The 25,417-nt window shown below is 43.6% G+C and overlaps 1 protein-coding gene across 1 annotated transcript in view; it reads left to right on the top strand.

Moving 5' to 3' along the window:
* The window catches only part of LOC139211108 (homeobox protein Meis1), an 83,665-nt gene that overhangs the window by 26,335 nt on the left and 31,913 nt on the right, over positions 1–25,417 (top strand). Inside the window, exon 8 of the mRNA XM_070841376.1 lies at positions 11,453–11,598. Within this exon, the coding sequence (XP_070697477.1) occupies positions 11,453–11,598 (146 nt within the window). The remainder of the gene's footprint in view (positions 1–11,452; positions 11,599–25,417) is intronic.

Below are 25,417 nucleotides of genomic sequence, written 5' to 3'. Positions count from 1 at the left end.
CCCCCCTTTTCTAACAAAAGAACGGGAGAATTTACCAGCCGGCTCTCCGAACGGCACCCACACAAAGCCAATTTCATGCCAGGAAAACACCAGCAGAAGCACCATTTTTGGTCAAAACCAGCATCCCCGTGGATTATTTTCATCACTGAATATGGGTCGATGCTTCTTTAATTTTTGTTAGGGCTTACTTTATAACCTTGATATGACATATGCTGCACCCTTTGCCTCTGACATTCGAACCTGACTTCTTGATAGGTGCTTTAAAATTCTAAATGTGATCCATGTCAGACTGGTAACCATTTGTATGATGTAGTCACAGGTCTGATCGCTGCAGTAAACGATGCGACCATTTACAGCCATTTCTGGTTCAAATATTCGGTTTCACTGAAGGTGACAGTGAGCTAAAAGTGTCAAGATGTGAAATACCACATTTGTGGTGACTTGGCATGTTTTGAGCCCAAGTAACCTGGGATGCAGGAGATTGGAAGGAAAGTGTGGATTTAATGTGTGTCAACTGGGCCAAAGCTTGACCCGGGGCTGACCCAGACCAAACATGCTGGCCCCTGAGGCCCACCACCCATTGGTCCTTTTGACATGGATACCTACTATAGGGATTTTACAGAGAGATAAAGACCTCAGCAGCTTTTCTAAGGGTTTGGAGAGAGAGGCCTAAATAACAAATACCTGTAGGTAAACACAAGAGCAGCAGGGTGGGCTGGAGGGCAGCATCAGCGTTTACTTTGTGTGTTTGCAGAGCACCACAAGGCATGCCACTTGCTGTACACACACTCATGAACACACACATTTGGAAGTAACCCGATCATCCCTTCTTGCTCCAAGCCAGTGAAACTCAAAGAGATGAGCAGGGACCAGGGGCTGAGATTCTCACTAGTGATAACCTTTGGAGTAAAGGCCTGAGTGGCGGTGTGTAACACACATACACACACACACACACACACACACACACACACACGCAAATCTATATATTGTACACACCAGTTCCCATAGGCGGTCCCAGGTCTTTGTTCCATTGAGATTCTCTTTTGCGACAGAGAGGTCATACTTTTACAGGAAGTCACCCCCAGAGAGGGCTGCCTGTTTCAGGAAGTGACTTGGTGGGACTGTGTGGCAAGAGCGCCGGCGTCCACGGGGGGCATATCACTCTGGTCCACATGGGCCAGTGCTCCACAGGAAGTTGGCCTGCTGTAAACCCCACTCACTTCCTCTTCCTCTGCCCGTGTCCCGAAAGCCTTATCAGGACTGCGTATGGGGAGGCTGATAGGACTACAAATCTCCCACATCCCCACAACACCACATCCTGTGCCTATCATGGACACATTGACAAGGAGAAGGAAGCAGCAGACGCAGCATTACTTTGGAGGGAGAAGCTATAAAGTTAAGTTAATAACCCAACAGAGGAGTGGATATTCTCGATCTGAGTGTGAAGAAGGAGTCTCTAAGAGGGCATCCCATAATAGAATCCCACACACTTGATCTCCACAACAGCCAGTGCCCTGTTTACTCATTAAAAATCAGCTAAAACCGTAAAATGTAAATGCAACAACACAACAACCAAAGGTATTTAAATAGAGTAGGTTGTTGCTCTGATAATGACTTATCCTGTTTTCCTTACCACCCCTTCAGTAACCTGAGCTTGTGGGTGCAGACCATATTACACTCCTTCATAGTACTAAAACCTGCTGTTATTCCAAAAAAACTCACTGTAAGTTAATGCACTATTATTAGCCTGTACCACTGCAGGGCTAGCATGCCCGTATTATCTAACTACATACTGCAGTTTGGCTGGTGCTGATAGGTTAGCATGAGTGGGAAAATCCTTGTGCATTAAAAGTGTTTATCAGCAGCTGTGTCATTCAGATAGTTACCATGTGGAAACATGCACACCCAGGCGAGAGCTGTACACGCTAGCTCTGAAAAATATGTTTGGTTAATGGAACTACACCCAAAACATGAAGGCATGATTATAGACAAAACAGACTGATTGTTGGTACTGAGATGATACATTTTCACTTAATGTTAGTTCATTAAACTGGTGGCTTTGATAGGTTGGTTGAGGTTAAACAAGGTAGTGCTGCAAGATATAATTTCACAAAATTTAGCTCATTGGAAAAAATGAGATCATGTTGTCTAAAAATTATACCTTGAAGCTGTAGCATAGGCTCCGGAAAGTTAAGCAAGTGTCTTTGTGCTAAGAAAGATTTCTATTTATAGTTTGAGTTTCTTGAAAACGATATTTTGATGGTTTATCAAAGGGCCTCCGTGAGTAAATATAGGTTTCTTGTGCTGAAAATATATATTTGTACAAAATGTTAGTTGTTAGAACGTGTTGTTAGCCCACAAGTTTAAATAGGATGTTTTCCCTTTGGTTTAGCTAAAGATTCCCTCTGTCGTCCCATGTCTACACTGAAGGACTTTTGAACGCCCTTCAGCACATCAGCTGACTTTTGGAAAGGCCCGCCGTGCCATTGTGCTGTTAAGTGCTCTTAGCTTTTGTTATAGTCCTTGTCCTTGCTACCATCCCTTCCCCCCATCCCCTTGTCCATTCCATAGTCCATTTGACTCTCTCTCTCTCCCTCTCACTCTGTGTGCGTTCCTCGTGTGTTGAGTTTGACTGAAGCTTGGTGAGTCGAAGGTGTCAAAAGCCATCTGAGAGGCAGCGAAACAATTGAGAGGGAAAGCAGCAAAAGAAGTACGATTTCAGGAATCTCACCGTTTTGTGTGTCTGTGTGTGTGTGTGTGTGTCTGAGGACTCCCCTTTACTGAGGCGAAGAATCTGTGGGCCCCCCTTAAAAGTGCTCCCATTTGAACCAAGTCTGGCCTTCTATCTTCAGGTTAGAAAAAAAGAAAACAGCAACACAAAGGCAAGAGGGTAAAAAAAATCAATAGTTACACAGCAAAAGTGCTCAACATGAAAGGCTGAATTCATCGCCCTACACTTTCATTTTAGCTCGTACCGTCTGTCTCTTTCTCCCTCATTCTTCTCTCTCTCGACTGATCTGGAAGTGGGAATAAAAGGCAGTCGCTGTGTGTATGAGTGTGTGTGTGTGTGTGTGTGTGTGTGTGTGTGTGTGTGTGTGTGTGTGTGTGTGTGTTTCTGTGCGTGGAGGCATACTGCAGTTTAATGTCGTGTCGGTGCCCCATGCTTGAGGCAGTTTCCAGCGTGTCAGGCAGCCTGTGGTGATGACCCTTTACGGGAAAATGGCACAGAGAGAGCAGTCACATTTACACTGACATTTTTGCCATCACCTATGGCTATGTCAACAGGCCTGATCCCCACACCCCCGCTGCCCCCCTCTCACAGCCAACAGAGGAAGAGCCTCAGCTATAGCACACAGAAGCACAGGAACACTTTCACACAGACAAAGACCATTAACATAGGTCTAATATTCAATATTTTATGAAAGGTAAATCATTTGGTCTATAAAATGTCATAAAACAAATACCCCGCACAATTTCCCAGAGCATTATGTGATGTCATCAAATCACTTGTCGCCTGGCCACCACATATTCACTTTACAGCCATAGAATACTTAAAAAAGCAGCACATTTGAGTGGTTTGAGTGAATGTTGTATTTATTTACTAAAATCAGCAAACTCTATATGTATCTGTACATGTGTACTATGTCACCTGCACACATGGAAAAGTATGCATCAGTGTCAACTTACATTTAATATGAACACTAACAGCAATGCATTCAAGTCACGACAGCAAAAGCCACATAAGTCATAGACCAGAGGCTTTGACAAATGCTTTTAATTAACTCATAAGTATAATAACTGGTCTGTTTTTTTCCTCATTTTGTTGTTAGTTAAACACATTCCCTGTCCCTGGCTTCCTGATCTCCTCCTCATCAGATCACCACAAATGAAATAATTGCTCCAAACTTTGCTCAGATTCTCACAACAAGAATTCTCCAGTGTGCTTTAATTACAAATAACCCTTGTAAATGACTCACCAGTTAACTGTCATTATTGAATCTGTCAGTGCTGATCCACAAAACTGTCATAATTCAAAGTAACTGGCTTTGTTATTGCGAAGCACTCGTTATTTACTGTAATTACTTGCATGGAGTTGTCTTTGATTACAGGAAGCAATTACTTAGCTCTCCCCTGGTTGTTTACCTGACGGGCTCCATTTTTTTTTTCTTCCGTAATAATGATAACTTTCTCTGTCTACCTAATCTATTTCATTGTATTGTAGCTGGTGTATGTTCTACAGAGATTAAGCTATGCATCAGAGTGATATGATCCAAATGTGTTGGCGGAAGTTTTGAGCAAAGATCTGAAAATAGTGGAGTGTCTCTCTGGCAAAGGCAGGAAGGGAAGTCTAGACTAGCCATATTGTTTTGTCGACAGCGCATGTCATTATCCACAGAATGGTCGAGGGGATTTCTCTCTGTCTCTCCTCCTCCTCCGGAATAAAAGGGAGGCGAAACAGCATTGGTCACAGAGAGTGTTTTGTATTGAAGTAAGTGTGTGTGTGTGTGTGTGTGTGTGTGTGTGTGTGTGTGTTGGTTTAGAATACTTTTGTAGTCATTATTGGAAAGTTGCCTCGTGGAAGATCCTAAGAAATGAGTGCATGTGAGTGTGTTCAAGTGTGTGTCCACTTTTGGTGCTCTAAAGGGAGAGATGCTTTTGAAAATGTGCCCCTAGTTGGGAATTGTGTTGCAAGGAATTCCTGCATGTTCAGAATATTTGGAGGTGGGAGGGGCCTCCTGAGCAATGCAAAGGGAACCCCCCACTGCCTGCAACTCCCCCCGTACTCTCCCTCCCCAAGTCTAGAGCTTATGAATGGCCTGAATACAATAAACGCCACTTTTTTCTTTTCTCCCTCCCTCTTGCGAGCCCTCCTTTACCTCTCGGAGGATTTCTGGGAATGCTATGTATGTGTATGTGTGTGAGAGTGTGTGTGTTTGTGCTTGAGTGCCAGAAAGACAGGATTGCACTTTAGTGAATGTACATCAGCACGTGCGTGTGCTCTTTATGTATCATGTTTTGAGTGTGTGTGTGTGTGTGTGTGTGTGTGTGTATATGTATGAATTTCTCGCCTGCCAATATGAGATGCGTGTATCCCATGTGGAACAGGGTAGCAGGTCCCCGAGGCCTGGGCCTTGCCTGGGCAGCCAACCCAGGGTCATGTGAGCTTTCTGGGGTGTGAAACTCTAGGAGTGGCCCATGAGAGATCAGCCGCAGGTCATTCGCACTCACAGTGAAATACGCACTCTCTCTCTCTTTCTGTTGCAACAAATAGCCCATAGAAGAAATGCACTGTCATAAACTCAAAAGACCTGTCCCCATTTCTTCTCACTCTCAGCCTATCCACGGCCAATAAAACCTTGCAAAAGCATCTCACTGTATCCTCTAAAATGTTTAGCCATCTGTGAATGATTCCTGCCACAGGATCCCACTCATGACATCTGGCACAAAGCTAATATTCATAACCCTTATTCCTCAACTCAGCAGTGCTTTTATGAAAAAAAAAATATCTTAGAAAGCTAAATGTCATTATTCTCTTGCGTTGCGCTAGGAGCGACGTGTCTGACAAGATCACTGTTCGCAGATGACTGACTGCTGAATCCGTGGCTGTTAATTTGCCAGGCAGCAGAAAAATGGCTGACACCTTGGAATGGCACGTGTGCCCGCGCAGAGGGGGCAGGTAGTACCAATCTCTGTCTTATGCTGAGAGATGGTTCATAATCAGATCATAACAGATTAGCCTAGATACTGCTTGATAATGTCAGGGTATGCCTTGAGACAGAGAGATGTAGAGAAGTGATAAAGACACAGGAGAGGCAGACGAAGAGACAGAAGAGAGGAAGTGTCATTAGCACTCACTAGATGAAGAGGTAGACTGAAAACATCAAGACTAAGGATATCGAACAAAACCCAGTTTACTTCAATTAAACGATGCCATTTAACCATATTTAATTGGTGAAATGGCTTTTACCATTTAAATTCAAACCTACATAGAAGAAAGATAACAATGCTTCATCTTACACCCCCAACACTGCAAATATCAGCCATTCCAGCCCCACACTCCAGCAGACAGAGAGAACGAGGAGAAAGAAAAGTAATGAAGTAGGAAGGAGGGGAAGGCAGGAATGAAACATGAAGTGGCGAAAAGGCTTAAATAAAAGCCATCGAAGCTGAATGAGCATAGAAGTAACTGTCTGTTTAGCTAATGCTAACGAAGCTAGTGAAAATGCATGAAGAAAGCTAACCTAGTTTTATGTATTATCTGTTTGGACACTGTGTGTGTGTGTGTGTTTGTGTGGAAGTGCGCATTTGTGTATACAGCATGTGAGGGGACTGATAAAATATTCCTTCCCTTGGTTGGCCCCGGGGCATTTCAACTGCCCTTGGCTCCTTCCAGTCACTGGCCTGCTCCCTAATTGCCACATACACACACACACACACACAGACACACATACACACACACACAGACACACACACAGACAGACACACACTCACGACATTCAGAGCCTATGTGGCTGGAAACACACATGCATAAAGAAAGACAGAGATAGACACACATACAGACGAATGCACATCAGTGCATGCATGCATTCTTCACACTCGAGCATGCACCCCCACCGTTCTGCATTGATTCACCCTCCTCCTCCTCCTCACAGCCCCTCCTCTAACTAGTTGCAAAGATGTTGTCATGGCCGATCAGTGGGCCAGGCCCAGAGTTGTGCCTGTGGCTTTTCCTTGTAGGGAGACTGGAGCTTGCTAGCCTAGCTGCCCCACGCTGTATGCACGCAGCCCAGGGTTACAGCCTGCTGATGCTCTTAATGAGCCTGGCAGCCTGTGTATGGAGAGTGACTGACTGGTTGATTGGCTGGCTGGCTTACTAGCTGCCCAGCTAGCTTTCTGACTGACTGAGTGAATGACTGACTGGCTAACCGGCTGACTGACAAGGTTGCTTTATGACTGCATGACTGACTGATTTACTCACTGGCTGACTTGGTGGCTTTATGGAGTGACTAGCTCACTGGCCGACAAGGTAGTTTGGTGGTTGACTGGAGACGGTGGACAACAGAGTGGACAACTGCCCGACTGATGGACTAAAGGGCTTATTGGCTGATTGACGAACTGGCTGTGACGTCACTGAGGCCATGTTTGCTACAGTGAGAGGTGTGAGATCACACGACACATGATTATTCTTCAGCATTTTCAAGAAGTCTATGTCCTTTTTAAAAATGAACTTTACTGAAACTGAAACACCAGGACTGTGTCACTCTAAATGATTCTCCAAATGCAAAAAAAGCCACACATAGGATGTTTTCTTTAAAATGTGTCCTTTTTGGAGGACGTATTTCTACAGCTTCAGAGGCCAACACACAACAAAAAAATTATCTGCGTAACAGTGAACATGGCCTGACTGACTGGGAGTGTTAGATTTTTTTCAGCTGATTAACTTCAGTGTGTCACACAACACCTTTTCCCGCTCTTACCCGTTATTTTCTCCCTCTTCATCACCTCCCTCAATGGTGTTTTCTCTTTGTCTCTTTTCTGCTCTCACTGAGTGTTCCACATTCATTCCCCCTCTCCTTCTCTTCTTTCCCTGTTTTACCCTACCTCCGTCTCTCATATGCTGAGGTAACACCATTGACATTTCCCCAACATGGCTGCCAGACACAGCTTCAACACCTTTCCTGCCTCACTCTTCCTCACTCCCACAGTCTCACTCTTTTCTCTCCTCCCACCTCCCGCTCTTCCGCCGCTTGCTGGGGCTAAAGCAAAGCAGAAATTAGCCCCAGACCTTGCAGAGGTGATTGGTATCAAATTGCAGTGAAAATGGAAATGCCAATAAAATTGACGGCCCTTCTCTAGCCCTCCTCCTTCCTTTCCCCCCTCTCGGTAAAGCAAGTGTCTATAGGTCAGACTTACTTAGAAGTACTGAGAAAGGAGAGGGGTTACAGGGAGGGGTTAGGGTTTCCCTCTCTGGTTTAGAGTTTGGGGTTTGGCAGGCAAAAATGGTCAAAGTTTACCTCTAGCTGTAAAATAGAGGTCCATTCAATTTCATTCTCCTCATCATTCATTTTGTGTCAAAGTTTTGAGGAGATCTTGTGTATGTTAGACAAAAACACAAGCAGTGCTTCTGTGTTCTTTTGACATGGTTCAAAATATGATATAGATGTCATATGGGTAGAGATGTAATTCAGCCTACTTCACTTACATGCATCATTTTGATGTGTGATTAATTATTGATTAGGCAGAGGTCTTTAGGGTCATTATATATTCTGTAGAGTCATAATTAACAGCCATGAAGATTGTACAATCTAACAGATACAATGTAGTATTATATTGTACTACATGGGGCAGTGGCAACCTAAAAGTCAGCATGCAACTGGAAGGTTACTGGTTCGATGACTGGACTTAAAAGAGAAAGAGAAAGAAAGCGTCATGTATAGTGATCCCTGTTAAACATAGAAAGATAAGACGTATATAGCACCATATAATAAAGCACTACACCATCCAATATTAACAAGAAGCCTTATGATCAAAGAGGGTTCAGGTTAGATGTGATTATGCCGTTAAACAATAGCAAAAGTACAGGCGACACACCCAGAATAATGCAATTTCTCGTGACAGTTTTCTCTGAGCGTCCACACTTTTATTACTTATTCTGTGCTTTCTCTGTCCTCTTTGTGCTTTCTCTCTCCCTTGTTTCCCTCTCTTTCTTTCCCTCTCTCTCCATGCGCCTCACGATTTCTCACCTCTTCCTGAGCATGCTCGCCCACTCTTGCTCACTTGCTCACTTGCATGCATATTCACTCACTCACTCGCTCACTCACTCACTCTGAGCTGGTACTCTGGCTGGTTTGCTTCTGTTTTCCCAACTCACATGGGACAAGCCCCTAGGTTTGTTATTGTAGGCTTTGCTGAACATGAGCCGGTCTTTACAACGGATTGAAAGCATTTGCTTCCAATGAAAATCTGGTCTTAGATTACAGGGCCTCGGCTCGGCTCACCCCTCTTTTCCACCAGGCAGAGAGATGCAGAGAGAAAAAGGGAAAGAGGGAGACAGAGTGGTGGGTGTATTTTAGCCCTGAAACAGTAGGCAGAAAAAATCTCTTGTTCACTTGTTAATCTCAGGCTGTGTTTGTCCCAAGCTAATGATGTAACTGAAGCTTACAATGTGAGTGTGTTTGTAGACAGGGAGAGGTCAGGAGATGGGTGTAAGGGCTACATTTTCTGAGTGTGAGTTAGGGTTTGTTTGAGGGTTATGTTGAAAGGATTAGTCGATTAATCAATTGAAATGAATGGATTAACAACACTAATCAGTTAATGGTTGAAGTTCTTCAAGGAAATGTGTCAAAGATTCAGTTACCCTCTCTCTTTTGGATTTACCGTTTTTCCTTCTTTTTTTTTTTAATATCCTTGCAAAGTGAATATCTGTGGATTTTGGACTGTTTGTGGAAAAAAAAAAAGAATTTGAGAAAGTCACCTGAGGCTCTGGGGGATTGTGACAAGTACATCAAAATGACTTTTTAAAATGCTAAATAACTGATTGATGAAGAAGAAAAACAATCATCCGATCAATTGATGATGAAAATTGTAGTACATATAGATTAGAGCATTATGCAGTTACTTAAAATGCTGGCGAAGCTTAATGACTTGCTCAAAGGCACTTCAACCTGCAATGTGGCTTTTGCCTGAAACCAGTTTTTGACCTTTTGGTGGCGTGATAGTAGCCCAACCCCACCACCATCTTTACATGCATATGTGCATTATTAATGTGAAGTGGGTCGCGTTTGCATCAGTGTCGCACAATTAATGAAAAGCAAGCTCTTATTTTAAACCCTCCCCCACCATCCGTAGCGCCACCTCCACTTCCACATGAGGTTCATTAGAAAGACTTCAATATGTGTGCATATGTATCTCCTTCTGCCAGAACAGTCGGAGAGAGAGAGTGAGAGCTAGCCAAGAGTGTTGTTTCGTATGGATCGTTGAGAGCCTCTCTCTCCTAATGGTGTATATAATTCAGGTGCCCTCCAGGCATGCTTTCAGGAATTCTTTTGCCTGAGGTAATGGGGAGCAAAGGCCTGGGTTTTAGGCCCTTGATTATTCCATTGATGTGGCAGGCTGGAAAAAAGTCATCTCCAACCGGATTAGCGCCAACATCCCCATTAATTATCGATGAATCAGGGGCTTAGGGTTTAGCTAGGTGCTGGGTGTCGCCCTGTGCAAGTTAGCGGAGTGCGGGCCCGCTCGAATGCAGTTATCTACTCCCGCCACAGTGAATAGACCTAGAAGCTTTAGAAGTGCTTTGTGTGTAATCAATAAATAACTGGATCCAATTCTGTACACTGCTTCAGTGCTTTTTATTTTTTCTCCTCTCCTTCCCCTCACTTCCAGTCAAGACAGGCAGTACAGGACAAAAGTCAGTTATCTGCCGTTGAAATTTCAAGCAGTGAGGGCGCCACTTGTTTACCTCCCCTCATGTTTCTTTTATGATTATCATTTTCATTGAGGGTGGCTTGCATTTTTGAATAATGATAATAACAATTAGGCTTTTCACAGCCACAGATGGGAAGAGCCTCTTTCTCTCCACTGGAGCTGTATAGAATGCGTACAGTAATTGGGTAGTTTTGAATATGTGCTGTGTGTGTGTGTGTGTGTGTGTGTGTGTGTGTGTGTGTGTGTTTGTGTGGGTTCATGTTGTTGAGCCTGAATGCAGAGAAAAGGCCCATGGAACGCCTTCCTTTCACTTTTCCTCTCAGTGCTCAAATACTCTAAGCTGTCTCAGTGTTCCCCTTAGGTGAGGTTAACTGGCCTTAATAGAGCCTTATCGAAGCCCTACAGGTTGCTGTAAGCAGCCATGACGCCTTTGTTATGAAAAGCAGCTAGCTTTGTTAGCACTGTTTGTGCCTCTGACTTCCTTTTTTCCACCTATTTTCCTTTTATTTTCTGCCTTCCCCCTCCTCGCAACCTCCCCTTTTGTAGTGCCGTGTTACTCTTTCCACCTCAGGTAAAATGGCAGAATACGCCAGGGCGACGCTTCAATAACTATTTCCCCTCAGGATAATAAAGACTAAATCTCTCTGTCATTTTCAATTCTGCGCAAGCTTGGATGGGAGAGTGGGGAAATGCGACCTTACAAGTCCTTTGTGCTCCCCTCTCTTTCTCGCAGAAAGATGCGAGCGCTTGCTGTGTTTTCAAGTGACGGGGGGAGAAAAATGAAAGGCAGGGTTATTTATAAATGTATTAAAAATGAATGCATTTATGAGGTGCTGTTTTCCAGCCATTCTCTGCTTGCCATTGTTGTGTCTCTATACCCCTCCGTCTGTGCATACAAAGCCCTCCAGAATTCCTTCGAAATCGTATTTATTCCCTTTGAATGCAGAGGCGCAGCGAATGCAGGAAGTAAACAAACTGTGTGTCTGATCTCCGCTGTCTCTTCCTGTTTCTTGTCATGTGACAGGTGATGGCCTGGACAACAGCGTGGCTTCACCGAGCACAGGGGACGACGATGACCCGGATAAAGAAAAGAAACGAAACAAGAAGAGAGGCATCTTCCCTAAGGTGGCCACCAACATCATGAGAGCATGGCTCTTCCAGCACCTAACAGTGAGTTGAATGAAACAGCATTTGTTCTCAGTTGCTCTCAGTTTCATATCACGTGTGCACACTGAACCTCACTTCACACCCACAGGCTTTCTTACTCTTATCCGCACATAGACACACACATTCTCTCAGCTTTCTAGCTCTGCTGCTGTCCTATTTGACACAAATACTCCTGCGTACAAAGGAACACATACATGCACACACCCTCCAACACTCATTGACACTCACACACACACTACCAGAGCCCCCCTATTCTTCCCAATGTATCCCAGTTCGTACACTTCAAAGACACAGGCCTGTGTAATCTGCCGGCGATCTCAGCAGCCTGCGCTCTCGCTCCTCATCTGCTGAAACTGAATAAGGTTGAAGCCAAGGAGACGCCTCTGGCCATAACTGCAGATACATAGATGAACCTTATTAAGAACAAATCTGTCATTATTTAACAGATGCCTGGGATGCTGCAAAGACCTGTGGTTTGGCTTTATTTCTAGCCAGTTATAGCAAGGAATACCAATGCCGTTAGGAGCAGCTGACAGCGTCCCAAATTGTTTGGGGGGGGAAATAGTGTGGGAAGAAATGTATTTTGACACTGGAAGATACCAATAAGCCAACAGTGAAAAAAGGAAGGGGTCTTGTTTAGCACAAGTTTCTACCATTTCAAACATAGTCAGTTCACGGCCATAGTTAGCATTGTCTTACATTTACCAAATGCTGAATCTAATCTAATCTATAGTATTTACTCGAGAACAGAAGGGAGAGAATAAATAGAACCTCTTTCCAATGTTCCAACTTTGATTTATAGGTGCTTTTATAAAGTCAAAGAGTGGGGTTTTTCTGCTTAGTTCACCAATGAGGTAACCCGCTTGTGATAAAATGAACCGTTAGCATTGCTTTAACACTGGGGGATATACAAACATTGACAGGACTTTTAACTTACATTAGTAAAACTGGATTTTTTAGTTGGAGTTCATGTGTAAAGCAAATATAAAAAGCTGGATATAGTAGCATTGGTACGGCTGTTATTGTTGACTTACTTTAATGAGTCAGACTCTTTATTACAGTTTGAATCTAGTGCTATGTGAAGCAAATAAGTTTCAAAACTAAGTTCTGCCAGCCTTTGCGTCACACACATTCTGCCTATGTCAGGAATTTGTGGAGAACACGATAGTTTGACTGAGTGGGTGTTGGTTGGAATTGCACAACCCACAGGGAGGATGCTGGAAAAAGTAATTTTGTTGTTGGATTATAGATATTGCACGGGCTCCACTTTTTATTATTCATTTGTAGTCTGTCATTGATTGTTGATGGTATGCATTGTATGGTGTCTTCCACCAATTTCCAGTGGTGTCAATTGAGAATCGGAGGAACTTCTTCCCTGGTGCACAGGCAGATGCACCAGGGAAGAAGTTCCTGGTGAGCAAATTAATAGTGTGCATATATATACACACTGTATATATATATATATATATATATATATATAAATGCACTTTTTGTTTCTCATTGTGCTCTCCTCATCTGACCCCTCGCTACCTCCTCCTATCATGCTACACATACATCCTCACACGTACATACTAAGTTCTCTTCCAACTCCCTGACCTCAACCCATACACCCCCTGAAACCTTCGGGGCTACAGAGGAAAGGTGTTTGAAACATACACACATCCTGTCTGTGGAAATACAGTTCAGCACACAATTGCTGAGTGAAACACACACACACACACACACACACCAACACACCTACTATGTCATATTACACTATGAGTTGGGTTTATGGGAGGCTTCTGCTCTGTTAGATCTCAAACAGTGGGAAGGATATAAGTGAGTGTCAAGGGAGCGAGGGAGAAGAGGAGGAGAAGGCAAGGAGGTGAAGAGGGGGATAAGGAGGATCCATCAACCTTTTCCCTCTCCCAGGCAAAAGAGAAAGAGGAACTAAAACATGCGCACAGTGGCACATAGGGTATGTTGCTTTATGGCACCAACAGGAAGAAGCTGCTGCTTCTTACAGTGCAAGCAAAGTTAAAATTTCAACTGAAAGGTTCATGGAAAAATCACTTCCAATATGTTTACCCTCTTCAGTAAACCCAAATAGAAGAGAGAGGAGCAGCTCCTTTGTTTATGGGAAATGTGGTCTTAATTTTGTGAAACACTGGCATTAACAATACCACTGGTGTCAGATAAATGCTTGCAGTGGTCTCATTTGTTTACGCTAATCATTCTTTGGTGTCACCATTAATTTAATCACCATATGCCCATGTTTATAAATGCTACACATAGCACCTCTAATGGAAAACACTTACAGTATCTCTTACACTGGCAGTATGTCTCCCATAAACATGGATAGCAGATCCAGGCTCATCCACAGTGTCATCAGCTTGCATGCATGCATGCCTGCCTGCCTGCCTGCCTTTGTTTCACAGAAGGATGGTGGATGTGAGTCTGGCCTCTTAGAGATAGACACAGTGCCAATTAGGGAAACACAAATGCATGCATGCACATACGTATACACACATATTCAGGGCTGAGTGCAGTGGTCCTACACAAACCTAAATAAGATAGTCAGGATCTGTTTTTTCTGAAGTATAACAGATTTGCATGATTTTGACAGCAGAATATAGTGGAACAGTGGAATATAATGGGGTAGAAGTTTGGATACCCACCTTGGTGTATTTTCTGTTATTCGCCCTCACATTTGGACCCTCAGGGGAGCTCCCATTGTACCGAAGCGGAAGGGGAAGGTGGGTGGCAAACTGAGGCTGCGAGTGCTCCGGCAGGGTAGCTGGTAGGTGGCATTCATATGGCTGTTTGTAGGGTTGTTTTGAAGACATTTCTACATCTCTGCTCATGTATCCATCAAGGATGTTAATTTCCATCATCTCATCCTAGCAGGAGAAGTGAAAGATTTTAGAGCAGAGTGCCATGTTTGGCATTAGCATGGACACCAACTGCAGAAAAGGTTGTAATTCCCTAAATTGCTGGTATTGTCAGTGCCAGGGTCAAAGCCATGGTGCTTTGGTTGTAGTCAATATTCCCCTGTGCAGGGTGACAATGTAAAATCAAGAGGTAAAGAAATGGGAATTAGGGAGAAAACATGCTTCTATCTGTTGTGTGATGGGTAGAGTGACAGCAGATAGAGTAGTGGTATTGAATTTGTGATGATGACGACAGTTTCAGCTCACAAGTTCTCTCCAACACGCCCAATGAGCTCATATGTTGTCAGCAGCGCTTGTGGGACAAGTTCATCGGAAGAATTTGGCTGCCCTGACTTGGAGCAACTACAAAACATTTGCTTTTACCGCCCGTCACCAATGGCAGCAAGCTGCGTGAGCTTGCTGCCAGCTTGACATGCAGCTGTAAACTTGGTGGAGAACCAAAATAAAGGACAGGGGAGTGCTTTTTTCACTTCTGTCCTCATCTCATTTTAATGTCTGCTTTCCATTGACAGGCTTAATTAAACATATGTTGTGACTACTATTTGGCTTTATTGATCAAGTGAATGGGATATTTGATGAGAGAAATCTGCAAAAATGTTTTCGTTCAATTGACAAACTCACTGGTATGTGTGCTTAACATCAGTGAAGATGTGTTTCAGCTTATGTTGTTCTGAAGCGTGCTAATGCTTTTTTTCTAGAAACAATAAAAAATATGTTTCAAATTTAAATTTAAGTTGTGGAATCAATGCTAAAGTGATTGCGTAACTGGCTGAGCTACATCATTGCATTGTGTTCCAACCAAAGAGACAACTCTTGAGATGAAGAAATAGCTAGTACCCAATCTGTTTCCTCCATTCCTGCTATTGTGCAGTTGAAATCCACCTACACCCCCACAACCACACCATCCAACCCGCCCACCCCTGCATCCCTCCCTCCTCACAAATGGTATTTTCTTGTTTAATTTAACAAGAAATGAGTAGTAAATGAAAGCTCAGGCCTCAAATCCCCAACGCGCCCTGTGCTCTGCTCTCCACTCCCCTATGAAAAGGCAATTTGTGAAATTATGTGATAGAGTAATTAGATGGAATTCACCCACGCCTTCCCACTATGCACACCAACCGTATCCCCGTTTAGATTGTTGCTAAACTGAAGTAGGTGTGTGTGTGTGTGTGTGTGTGTGAGAGTGGAAAGGAAGGGCAGGGGGGTTTGGCATTCAGAGTGTTAGCATCGGTATATTAGCCTGGCAGACTGGGACACACACTCTCATACACATTATCACTAACACTCTCTCATTCTGGCTCTCCTCCCCTCCTATTTGTACACAGACTCAGTGTAACGAGGGGCAGCCGTGATCGCAGCTCATAAAAGAAGCCAACCCGCAAAACCCTCAATGAGCTGCTTTTTTTCCCCCTCCTCCTTTCTCCCCTTAAAACGTGTAAAATGCACAGAGAGAGAGAGAGTATAAAAAATCCAACTGGAAGGCATAATCCCCCGTTAATACAATTAGAGTCTAATTTAACCGCTCGTGTACGCAGATGTAGCCGAGCTGGGGGAGCACCGTTACCCCCCTTGGAAATGTTTTTTTTTTTTTTTTCAACACAGCAGCGTGCAGCAGGGTTTTGAGCAGAAACAGGTGTGAAAAGCAATATAATTCATTTCTGCGCTGGCAGAGGAGGCCAGGAGCCTCACTGCTGTGGGCCCTGGGTGGTGGAGGAATCCAGACTGGGTGTGCAGGGTGGGAGGTGGGGGTGGGAGGGGGTGATAGATGGATGGATGGGTGCAGTGATTATTAAAGGCAAAGATATTTTCCATTGTATCCTAACGTCTTAGATTGGGATTGAACAGGACAGAGAACAACTGAGCAGAGGACAAGATTACTCACTGCTAGGTTGGTGGAGGTTGTTTGTGATGGACAATATTCAATTTGTATTCAATATTCAATTCAGTGAAAAAATATTGTGAATGAAAACAAATCACTTCCAAGACAATGCGCATCAAGAATTAAATGGTTATGTAAAGTGTTCCTTTGATGGTCATGGAGTGAATCATTGTTGTGTTTTATCTGTTCCTGACAGAGAGTGTATAATCATTGAAATGAAATGAATGCTACTGCAGTGTGGTATAAACTGAAGAGTTATCAGTTCCTGAACTTCTCAGCTAAAAGAACACAAACCAGATATGTAAAGCCCCATCTAAACAACAAGTGAGGGAAAAAAAACTTTTGAGGTCAGAGTTCACCATTGCCTCAGATGCCATTAGTCTTCGGCTGTTTATTGCTGGAGCCTGGACATGTCAGCACCCTGGTCGCCCGCGGCAACCCGACCTGCCACGGCAGCCCAGGCCTGGAAGCCAATTATCCCGCTGCTCCACCCAAATGTGTACATGCAAAATTGTCCCAAGTCTTCATCATTACAGCAGTTTTTGTTTATCAGGTTTTCTTTTGACCATTTTTGCATTTATTGCAGAGTTATGGTGATAAAAGGGAAATGGGGAGCAGAAAGGCGGATGACAAATGTACAATGCTTGAATTGAATCCTGAGCACAGAGACATTTCATGTAGTCTTTTCATGTTTATAACCATGGTTGTCCTGTGATTGTTGTTAGACTTGTTTGTCTTAGTTATCCACTGCACAAATTAAGTTTCTCATGAAAAATAATTTCAATTGGCCATCCAAGCTGCCAGGATGCCTCATTAATAACTTTGAAGAGACATGAGGAAGTGAGCTGAATAGGAAAACATCTGAAGGCTTTTTGTATGTTTTAATTAATTCATTCATAAACGACAGCAAAGGCACAATGTCCATCCTGATACTGTAAAGTAATATAGTGGCCTATGCGGCCTGGTGTCTCCGATTAGATCTTAATTCAATCTAAGTGGCAGTCAGAATCTTAGGCGCCACTGCATTAGGATTTCAAAGAGGTCCTAAGAGACGACAGACAGACGGACAGATCTGCCAAAGGCCTGGCGTGACACTGTGATGAGACAGAGCGGCAGAGCAAAACAAGAGAACAAGTTAGTCTTATTCTCAGCATTTTTTTTGGTTTCAGATAGTTTATCTCTGGGACTGGGTTTGGCTTTGGGCTGTGTGTCTGCGTGCATCTGTCTTTGAGGGCTGGTCTTTGTGTAAATGTGTGTGTGATTGCTTTAGTGCATTTGCGTGGTAATTGAGTGTGTGTGTGTGTGTGTCTGTGTTTGTATGAGGGCATTTGGAGGCAAAGACTTGTCCGTACCAATCGCAGGAGTGGTTGGTGTCAAAGAGGAGGCAGCTGAGTCAACCTGTCTGCCCTCACAACACACACACACACACATGCACACACACACTCATACTGTGCCCCAACCCCCACATTACCCCACACCTTGTAATGAAAACATCATCAATTATCCCTCTTGACAGGCCCCAGGGACCAAAGGCAGACAGCACTCTTTGGGAGCTCCTCTTTGTGGACTGACCCTCACAAATACACAGAGCTGCTACTCACACACTCACTCTTTGCTACCATTTCATGAGGGCGTGCATGCTTTTCTTTATGTGTGTGTTTTAAAAGCTGATAGGCAGATGACACATCTTTTCCAGGAGGGTAGATACTAGCCCATGGGAGTGGGTAGTAGATAGTAAGACAGGCACACATGATGGAGGGCAGGAGTTGTGTCTGTATGTGTGACTGCATATATGTGTGTTTGTTACATTGGGTTCTGGGGGTCTTGGTGGAGGGGGGGTAATGGTATGGCCAGGGCAGACTGAAGCCATCAGTCCTGACACAGACTCCTGAAAGACCATCTGTTTCATGATTGATGGATGGAATGATGGATGGATGAGTAGATGAATAGCTGGATAGAGGGATACAGTAGATGGCTAGAAAGACTGACATATGGCAGATGTTGGCAGTTCGGAAGATTTACATTGGTTTGTAGAAATATGGGGGAGACTTTGACGTGTATGACATTAGTTGATCACATGCTATATGAGATTTATTCTTCCTTGACTATAGTAGTTTAGAAAAACAAACCCCTTATTTGCTTTGTAATTTGTTTTCTTTGTTTAAAATCAGTTTCCCAGACATTTCCCTGCCTTGGTACAGATGTGGTTTATGTACCCAACATTAAGCTTGCCAGCCCACCTTAATGCATTTCACAACTTTGGGTTTCTAAGGAGAGGTTAGGTGTTCAGTGACTGTTTCACAGGCGTTTCCATTCTGCCAAGAATCTGATCCAGGGAACCCACTGCATACTTAAAATTTTTTGAAATAACTTTTGTGTAAATATCAAATTCTAATCTTCCACCCAAAGCTCCGTCTGTGTGGAAGTCATACTGGTCTCATGCTACATGGAATTAACTCTTGTAATTCAGAGTCCAAACACACTTACTACGGACACATATTACAGAGATATCAAAGTAAAAGTGACATTTAGTATGTATGACAGAAGAAGAGTGTTTCCTAGCCAGGAGTGATGTGAACATTTTATACCAGAGAAGAAAAGAGTCCACCCGACATCTTAAGTCTTCTGTGTGCTTAGTTGGTGATTGTCTTTTCTTTTCAAATTTAGAGTCCCATTAATCTCATCAAAGCAAGCTGAACAGTTGCAAATATTTTTATATATACATGTATAAGTCCAGGTCAGGTCTTTTACAAAGTCTCTTTACATTTCTGTCAACTCTTTATTTCAGCTTTTTCTCCCACTTTGTCCTTTCTGCCTCTTGTATCGTTTTACCCCTCTGTTTAAAAGCCCTACAGGGCAGTTAACTTTTAATTCCTGTCACCTTTGAACTTTTCCAGCATGTCTGCCATAGATCTAGACCAAAAGCGTGTGTGTGTGTGTGTGTGTGTGTGTGTGTGTGTGTGTGTGTGTGTGTGTGTGTGTGTGTGTGTGTGTGTGTGTGTGTGTGTGTGTGTGTTGAACTGGCCTTAGTCAAGGGGTGGGTCGGTGTATTTCCTTGAGAACGTGAGAACTTTACAGACCCTCAGGGTCGGTCAGTAGCACTGGAGGGAATCAACAGTCGCAAGAGATCTAAAATGGCTCCCAAGAAAACACACAGAAAATAGACACACACACATGTGAACAACCGAATTAAGAGATGAGCAAATTACATTTTAACAAATTGTTTTTTACGTTAGTGTCCCAGTGAGAAAATGTTGTCCAAAGAATCCAACAGCTCAATGGTTGTTTTTGCATGAAAATGGAACATGTTCAAATGATTAAAGGCCAGTGTGAGAAACTCTTAAATTTTAACTATATAACCTCTTAATTTCTCAATTACCTTGTTGTCATCATTAACATTTTCCTCTTCCTTTTGCTTTGCCATGCCTCTTCTTTCCGTCTCCCCTTCCCCCAACCCTCATATAATTTCATAGTTGGGAAACTATGAAACAGTTCAGTGTGTGGTTTCATTGTTGTACGTCTGAGTGATTGATGGCTTCATGCTGCAGCTGTGTTTCACATTGGTTCTATTTTTCATTATCAGCTGTATGTGATAAATGTGTGTGTGCCTGAGTGTGTCTTCAGAGTGGACAAAGGCCCAATAACTCGGATGTGTGAAATCATTCTTGGTTTAGTACCCACTAATCAGTTTATGATGATTTGCAAATCCGAAGAAGAGGCCCACTTTCACCCCCTTAGGCACACACAAACTCAGATGCAAACATGCACACACACTCTTTTGCATAGGACCACAGCAGTGACGTCAGTGCCGGGGTGGGGTGTGGAGTTCCCCACCATCACTGTGGTATTTATTGGAGAGTGAGTGGCAAGTTGACGTGTGGAAGAGTCGGGGAAAAATATTGTCATAAGTCTGTGGTTGGCTTGATAGAATGATTCTATCCAACGTGTAGAAATTAGCAATGTTAGCGGTTTAGCTTCTCAATCTCACTATAAGCTAATACATTACCTCTTAAACGCTCCCTTTTTTTTTTGTTTAAAACTCCCTAAATGAAGCTTTGGCAGTAAAATGTTGACCACCCGTCATGAAACTTGAGTTTAGCATAGATTGTGTGTATAGCATGATTTTGCTCAGCCAGTGATTTATTAAATCTGCTAAGTGTGAAATCACATTAGCGCTAGCTGTTAGCCATTATCCATTAGGCTGCGTTTGGTGATCCAGAGGATTGTGGGATCTTTTCTGGCTGGAGTCAGCAGCTCAATACCTTTTACTTACAGCAACTGCAGCAGCCTGCCCCAGATACATTGTGTGTGTGTGTGTGTGTGTGTGTGTGTGTGTGTGTGTGTGTGTGTGCGTGTGTGCGTGTGTGCGTGCGTGCATGCGTGTGTATGCATCTGTGTGAGATTGCATATGCAGTTGTGCTATTATTTGTATGTGTCAGCTTCATGTCTCTTTTGTGCGTGCTGTGTATGAGTGTGTGCGTGCCTTTGTGTCTCATTCCATGCGTGTGCTAGATGGATCCTGTGGCTTTGCCATCGTGGTAATCAGTTTGCGCGTTGGCTGAACTAATTTATCAATTCAGTTCCTCCCACTTGTATTCTCTCTCATGCGTGAACCCTCTCTTTCCCCAACACTCTGTCTCTGTTTCCCTTTCAGACAAAACACTTCTTTCTGACAAACCATAAGGGTTTCCTATCTTTTATGCATGCCTTCTGCCTCTCTGACTTCTCTCTCCCTCTTCTCTTTTCTTCCATGACTCCCTCTCACTCGTTTTTTTCTATAATGTACAGCTGTGTTGCCTTACATGTTAATGGCCTTGAACTATGATATCATAGCAGTATTGGTGCACTGTTTCAAAGGCACTGGGGAGAGATCTATGACTTATGGATGAGATATCTTGTGATATCTATCCATAACTCATCATTTTACACCTACTTGTCTCATAATGTAATGATTAAAGTCTTCTGCATAAAACACAGGAAGGCTCATGATGCACGAGAGGCAGGTGGCATGGAAGGCATGGCCATAGGCTCGCAGTGTGTTTACACATGGCCAGCTGACCCAAGGTACCCCTGTGGAGCGGCGCGGCCATGTGTGTGTTTGTGTGCATGGCAATGTAAGTGCATCGGTGGCACACACATACACAAGTATGCATGCGGGTGTGTGCGTGTGTGTGTCCAGTGGAGTGAGAGAAATCATAGCTAGTGAACCAGGTGGTGAATGCAGACAGGCAATAACTCATGGTAGAGGATTCGGACAGAGTTGAGGGCTTGGAGATGTGGTGGGAAAACCCATGTCAATGCGCACACACTTTTTCCTCATTTTTCACTATCCTGTCTTACTTTTTCTTCTTCTCCCCCTCTTCCAACCATGTTTGTGTTCCTTCCATCCTCATGTCTTTCCTTTTCTTCATTCTTCTGTCTCCTAATGCTCTCTCTACTATATACGTATTTCACCATGCATATTTGTCAGCTTTCTTCCCGTTTCTTACTGCTGTAGTGTTAGCAATGGTGGGGGGAAGTTAACAGGGCTGAGGGTGCTGCTCACTTGTTTGTTACGACAGATTAAGTCATTGATTTGTAAAAGCGGTGCACTGATGGAGAAGGCCCTTGGCTGCTGAAGATGAGGGAGAGAGAGAGCAGGAGAGATGGAGGTGAGAATATTAAACTCAAGGAAAAGATGCAAGGTAATGGTAAAGAGAAGAGTTAAGTGGAGGTGGAAGAAAAGAGAGGGGAAAAGGAGGCAGCAAGAGAGCACGAGAGTTAAGCAAAATGCTAAATATAGAACAGAGGGATGGAGGGGGCGGAGACAGGTGAGAAAGATGTGGAGATGAGAGGAAGGAGGGAGGGTGTAGTACTTTGAATGACAGAGATGTCAGAGAAAGACAGAGGAGGTAAAGCTGGAGAAGTCTTCGTCTTTCAATAACACTGGCTGCATCTTCCTTCCCTCTTATACTTGACACTCCAAAGAGCATAAGAGCATAAGGGAGCAATTGTGAAATACCCATACCTAGTTTCAGCATTCCCCCTCCCCAGGTTCTTTTCACCCCCCTAGGGGCCAACGGTGAGTTTCTAATTAAAACGTTGGGGGCAAAAGGGTAATTATGATAATAACATAATAATATCGCCAGGGTTATTAGAATGTTCTGTGGTCCCCAAATTGCTTCCTCTGAGAGATCAGATTTCAGTGGCATTACGTAAAGTCAAATATCCTTGAAAGTCAGGTGAAATGAAATGAATTCCCCCATGGTCGAGGTGCAATCTGAGAATCCGATTCCCTCTTGTATATCACAGACACTGAGTCTAAAAAAAGCCCTTTAGTTTCTCGTCATAATGACATATCCAACCCCCCTCCTCACTTACTTCTAATCTCACTTTAATCAGAAGAGTTTATGTGGCTAGGAAGTGTTCTAGTTTGAGTAATAGTTCTTGTTTTGTTTGAACTCTCCCGTAATAGCACTTTGTTTCTCTGCAGCCCCGTGTAACGAGCTCTGTGTATTGTAGCGGTGTGTAACAAGAGAACATTTGTTTTTAAGCTTAGAGATCACTGCTAGAATGCTAGCTCCAAGCTACAGCGCTTAGAGCTAGCATGCTGGTGCTCCGAGGGGCATCCCGCTGTTTCCTCTAAGCATTCCGTGGTACCTGACTGGGATGAGGCTTTGTGGATCCCTCCTACTCCCCATTTACACACCCCTCCATCCCAGGCAGCCCTGAGGCAGCCCACCTCCAGCTGTGGCTGCCGTTCATTGCGCTGCTTGGTGCAAGTACCGATTGCTTTGGAGTGCCTCCCCTCGCTCAAATAGGCAGTAATTACGGGCTTAAAGAGGTTTAGTGGTCCAGCAAACTACATAATCACCCCCTGAATTAGCCCCAGCTCATCAGCCTCAGTCCAACGAGCAGCGCTTACCACTAGCACTAGCTAGCATGCTGCACCCCCTTCCCTTTATTGCACAGAGGGAAGCACAGCAGCAGGTGTTGTGCAACATCCGGCCCCCTTAATAAATTTAGCCTCCCCTGAGCTGGAATAGGGAGGACTAATGAAGCACGCCCTCACTCTTAGTGAAAGCAAGCAGAGAGTACAGACATCACACATACAGCACACAATATAAGATGCTTTCCTTCAGTATCAACAGACCTCACCCTTTACATTCTACCTTAAACGCAACAATAGAGCACTTTGTTGAGACTTGAGACTTGGTCATGTGCATACATGCTATAAGCTCCAGTATACACATAGGCTAGGGACCCACCCAACTGTAAAGCACACGGATCATTGTTCACACCCTGCAGCACAACGGGAACAGCGGCTTCTGCCCTGCATTATGTTATGTGCCTTTAGAGTTTTAGAAAAAGCGATGAATGATGCTAATCATCATTTATCAAAGTGGTGAAGCTGGTAATGCTGTACATTGTCTAATCCACTTTGTACTAGGGCTTTAATGACATACTTTTCACCCTTTGCCTCACCAGCTAACTAGATTTATCTCATTCCCATAGGCAAGAGCGCTGTGAGAGTTCCCTAAATCAACAAAAGCTGTTTTTTGAGAGGGAAAATGCTCATTAATGAATGAAAAGCCCCAGAACATCTGTTTTTTTCCCCATTTTCTTTATCTCCAGAAGAGATGGAGAGATTTGATGACAAAAACAGTTTTGAAAGGGGGATTCTTTGCCATTTCTAGTGCATAGATCGAGGTTTTATATTAAAAAAAGCAGTGATGAATTATTCATGCTACATGCTTTGAGTTGGTTTACCGTAGTCCAATGCCATAATAGAGGCTGTTTCTGCTTTTTTGCGCTTTACAGCACTAAGACAGGGGGGTGATTATTTTGCGCAGAGTTTACAGAGGGCACTCTGAAACTCTCATCCTGTATTTGGTCCATTTTGAGCCCCCCAAAAGATCTGCTTTTGCTCTGTTTTGTTATTTTGCATCGGAGCAGCCCAAATCAGAGGAAATTAGGTTAGGGGTGCTTTGTTTTTTTCCGTTGTTGTTTTGTTCGCTCTCACTCTCTTTTCTTTTTTTCTTTAATCCCCCCTTTCTCCCAGAGCCAGCTTTGTTGCTGGGTCCCTGCTCCCTAATGAAGTCAAAGGGATGTCAGTCGATGCCACCTACACAGAAAGGAATTTGAAATGGCATAGCTTTCACAGCGCAGCGTGAGCACACACACAGAGGATGAAACTTCCACTGAATGAGCAAGACATTTTTGAAATTGGAAGCTTGTTGTATGAGATACAACAGGCTTACAGTTTGGAACACTTGTTTTAAAGTCTGCTTGTGCTTAGGGTTCTTGGCATTTGTTGTGAGCATAACAATGTGCTTGTGTCCCAAATATTTAAGGTAATCTCGTACATGTCAGGCAGCAACAGGGCTACTCTTCCAGTAAACTGTGTGTTAGGCAGTGTGTGTGTAGGACAGTTTGGTGTGACACTCTGATGCCCTTCAAGCCAAAAAGCCTCCTGGATTAGCCGTCAGGCATTCCTGATGGGCAGTTGGGTTTCCACGGAAATTTGACCTGGGAACAGTGAGGGGAACACACCTGCCCTAGTCAGGGCTTTTTACCTTTACCTCAGCTGGTATGTGCAAGTCAGTAACTATGACTGTTGGAATTTACCATATCAGGACAGTTGAGCTTCTTTTAATCTCTATATACAGATATCTGCCTATGAATGCAGGACATGTAGGCAGGCAACAAGATTTTGCTATTGGAGCTATTTCTGGTTTCAGTTTGTAGTCCAAGTAGTATTCACCAATTACATTTGAGCAGGCTTTGGCTGCATCTAGGTAAACGGGCCATGTGGAAATTAAAAGTGGCAGAATGCATTGCTAAAATGCAATCTTGGAATCCACTGGCTATCGTCTAATGATGATTTAGCATATAATGAGCTTTTTCAACATTTATTTGCATTCATGTGGATTAAACAATGGCCAGTGTATGGAAGAGGAATTCTTGGCCTGATTATCCATTATCTGTTAATATTTGCTGCCTACTCTGGAAGCCCTGAAACATTGGGCCATCG

Source organism: Pempheris klunzingeri, chromosome 12 (genome assembly GCF_042242105.1).
Source record: "Pempheris klunzingeri isolate RE-2024b chromosome 12, fPemKlu1.hap1, whole genome shotgun sequence".
Lineage (NCBI taxonomy): Eukaryota > Metazoa > Chordata > Actinopteri > Acropomatiformes > Pempheridae > Pempheris > Pempheris klunzingeri.
This window is presented reverse-complemented; position numbering and strand designations above follow the sequence as displayed.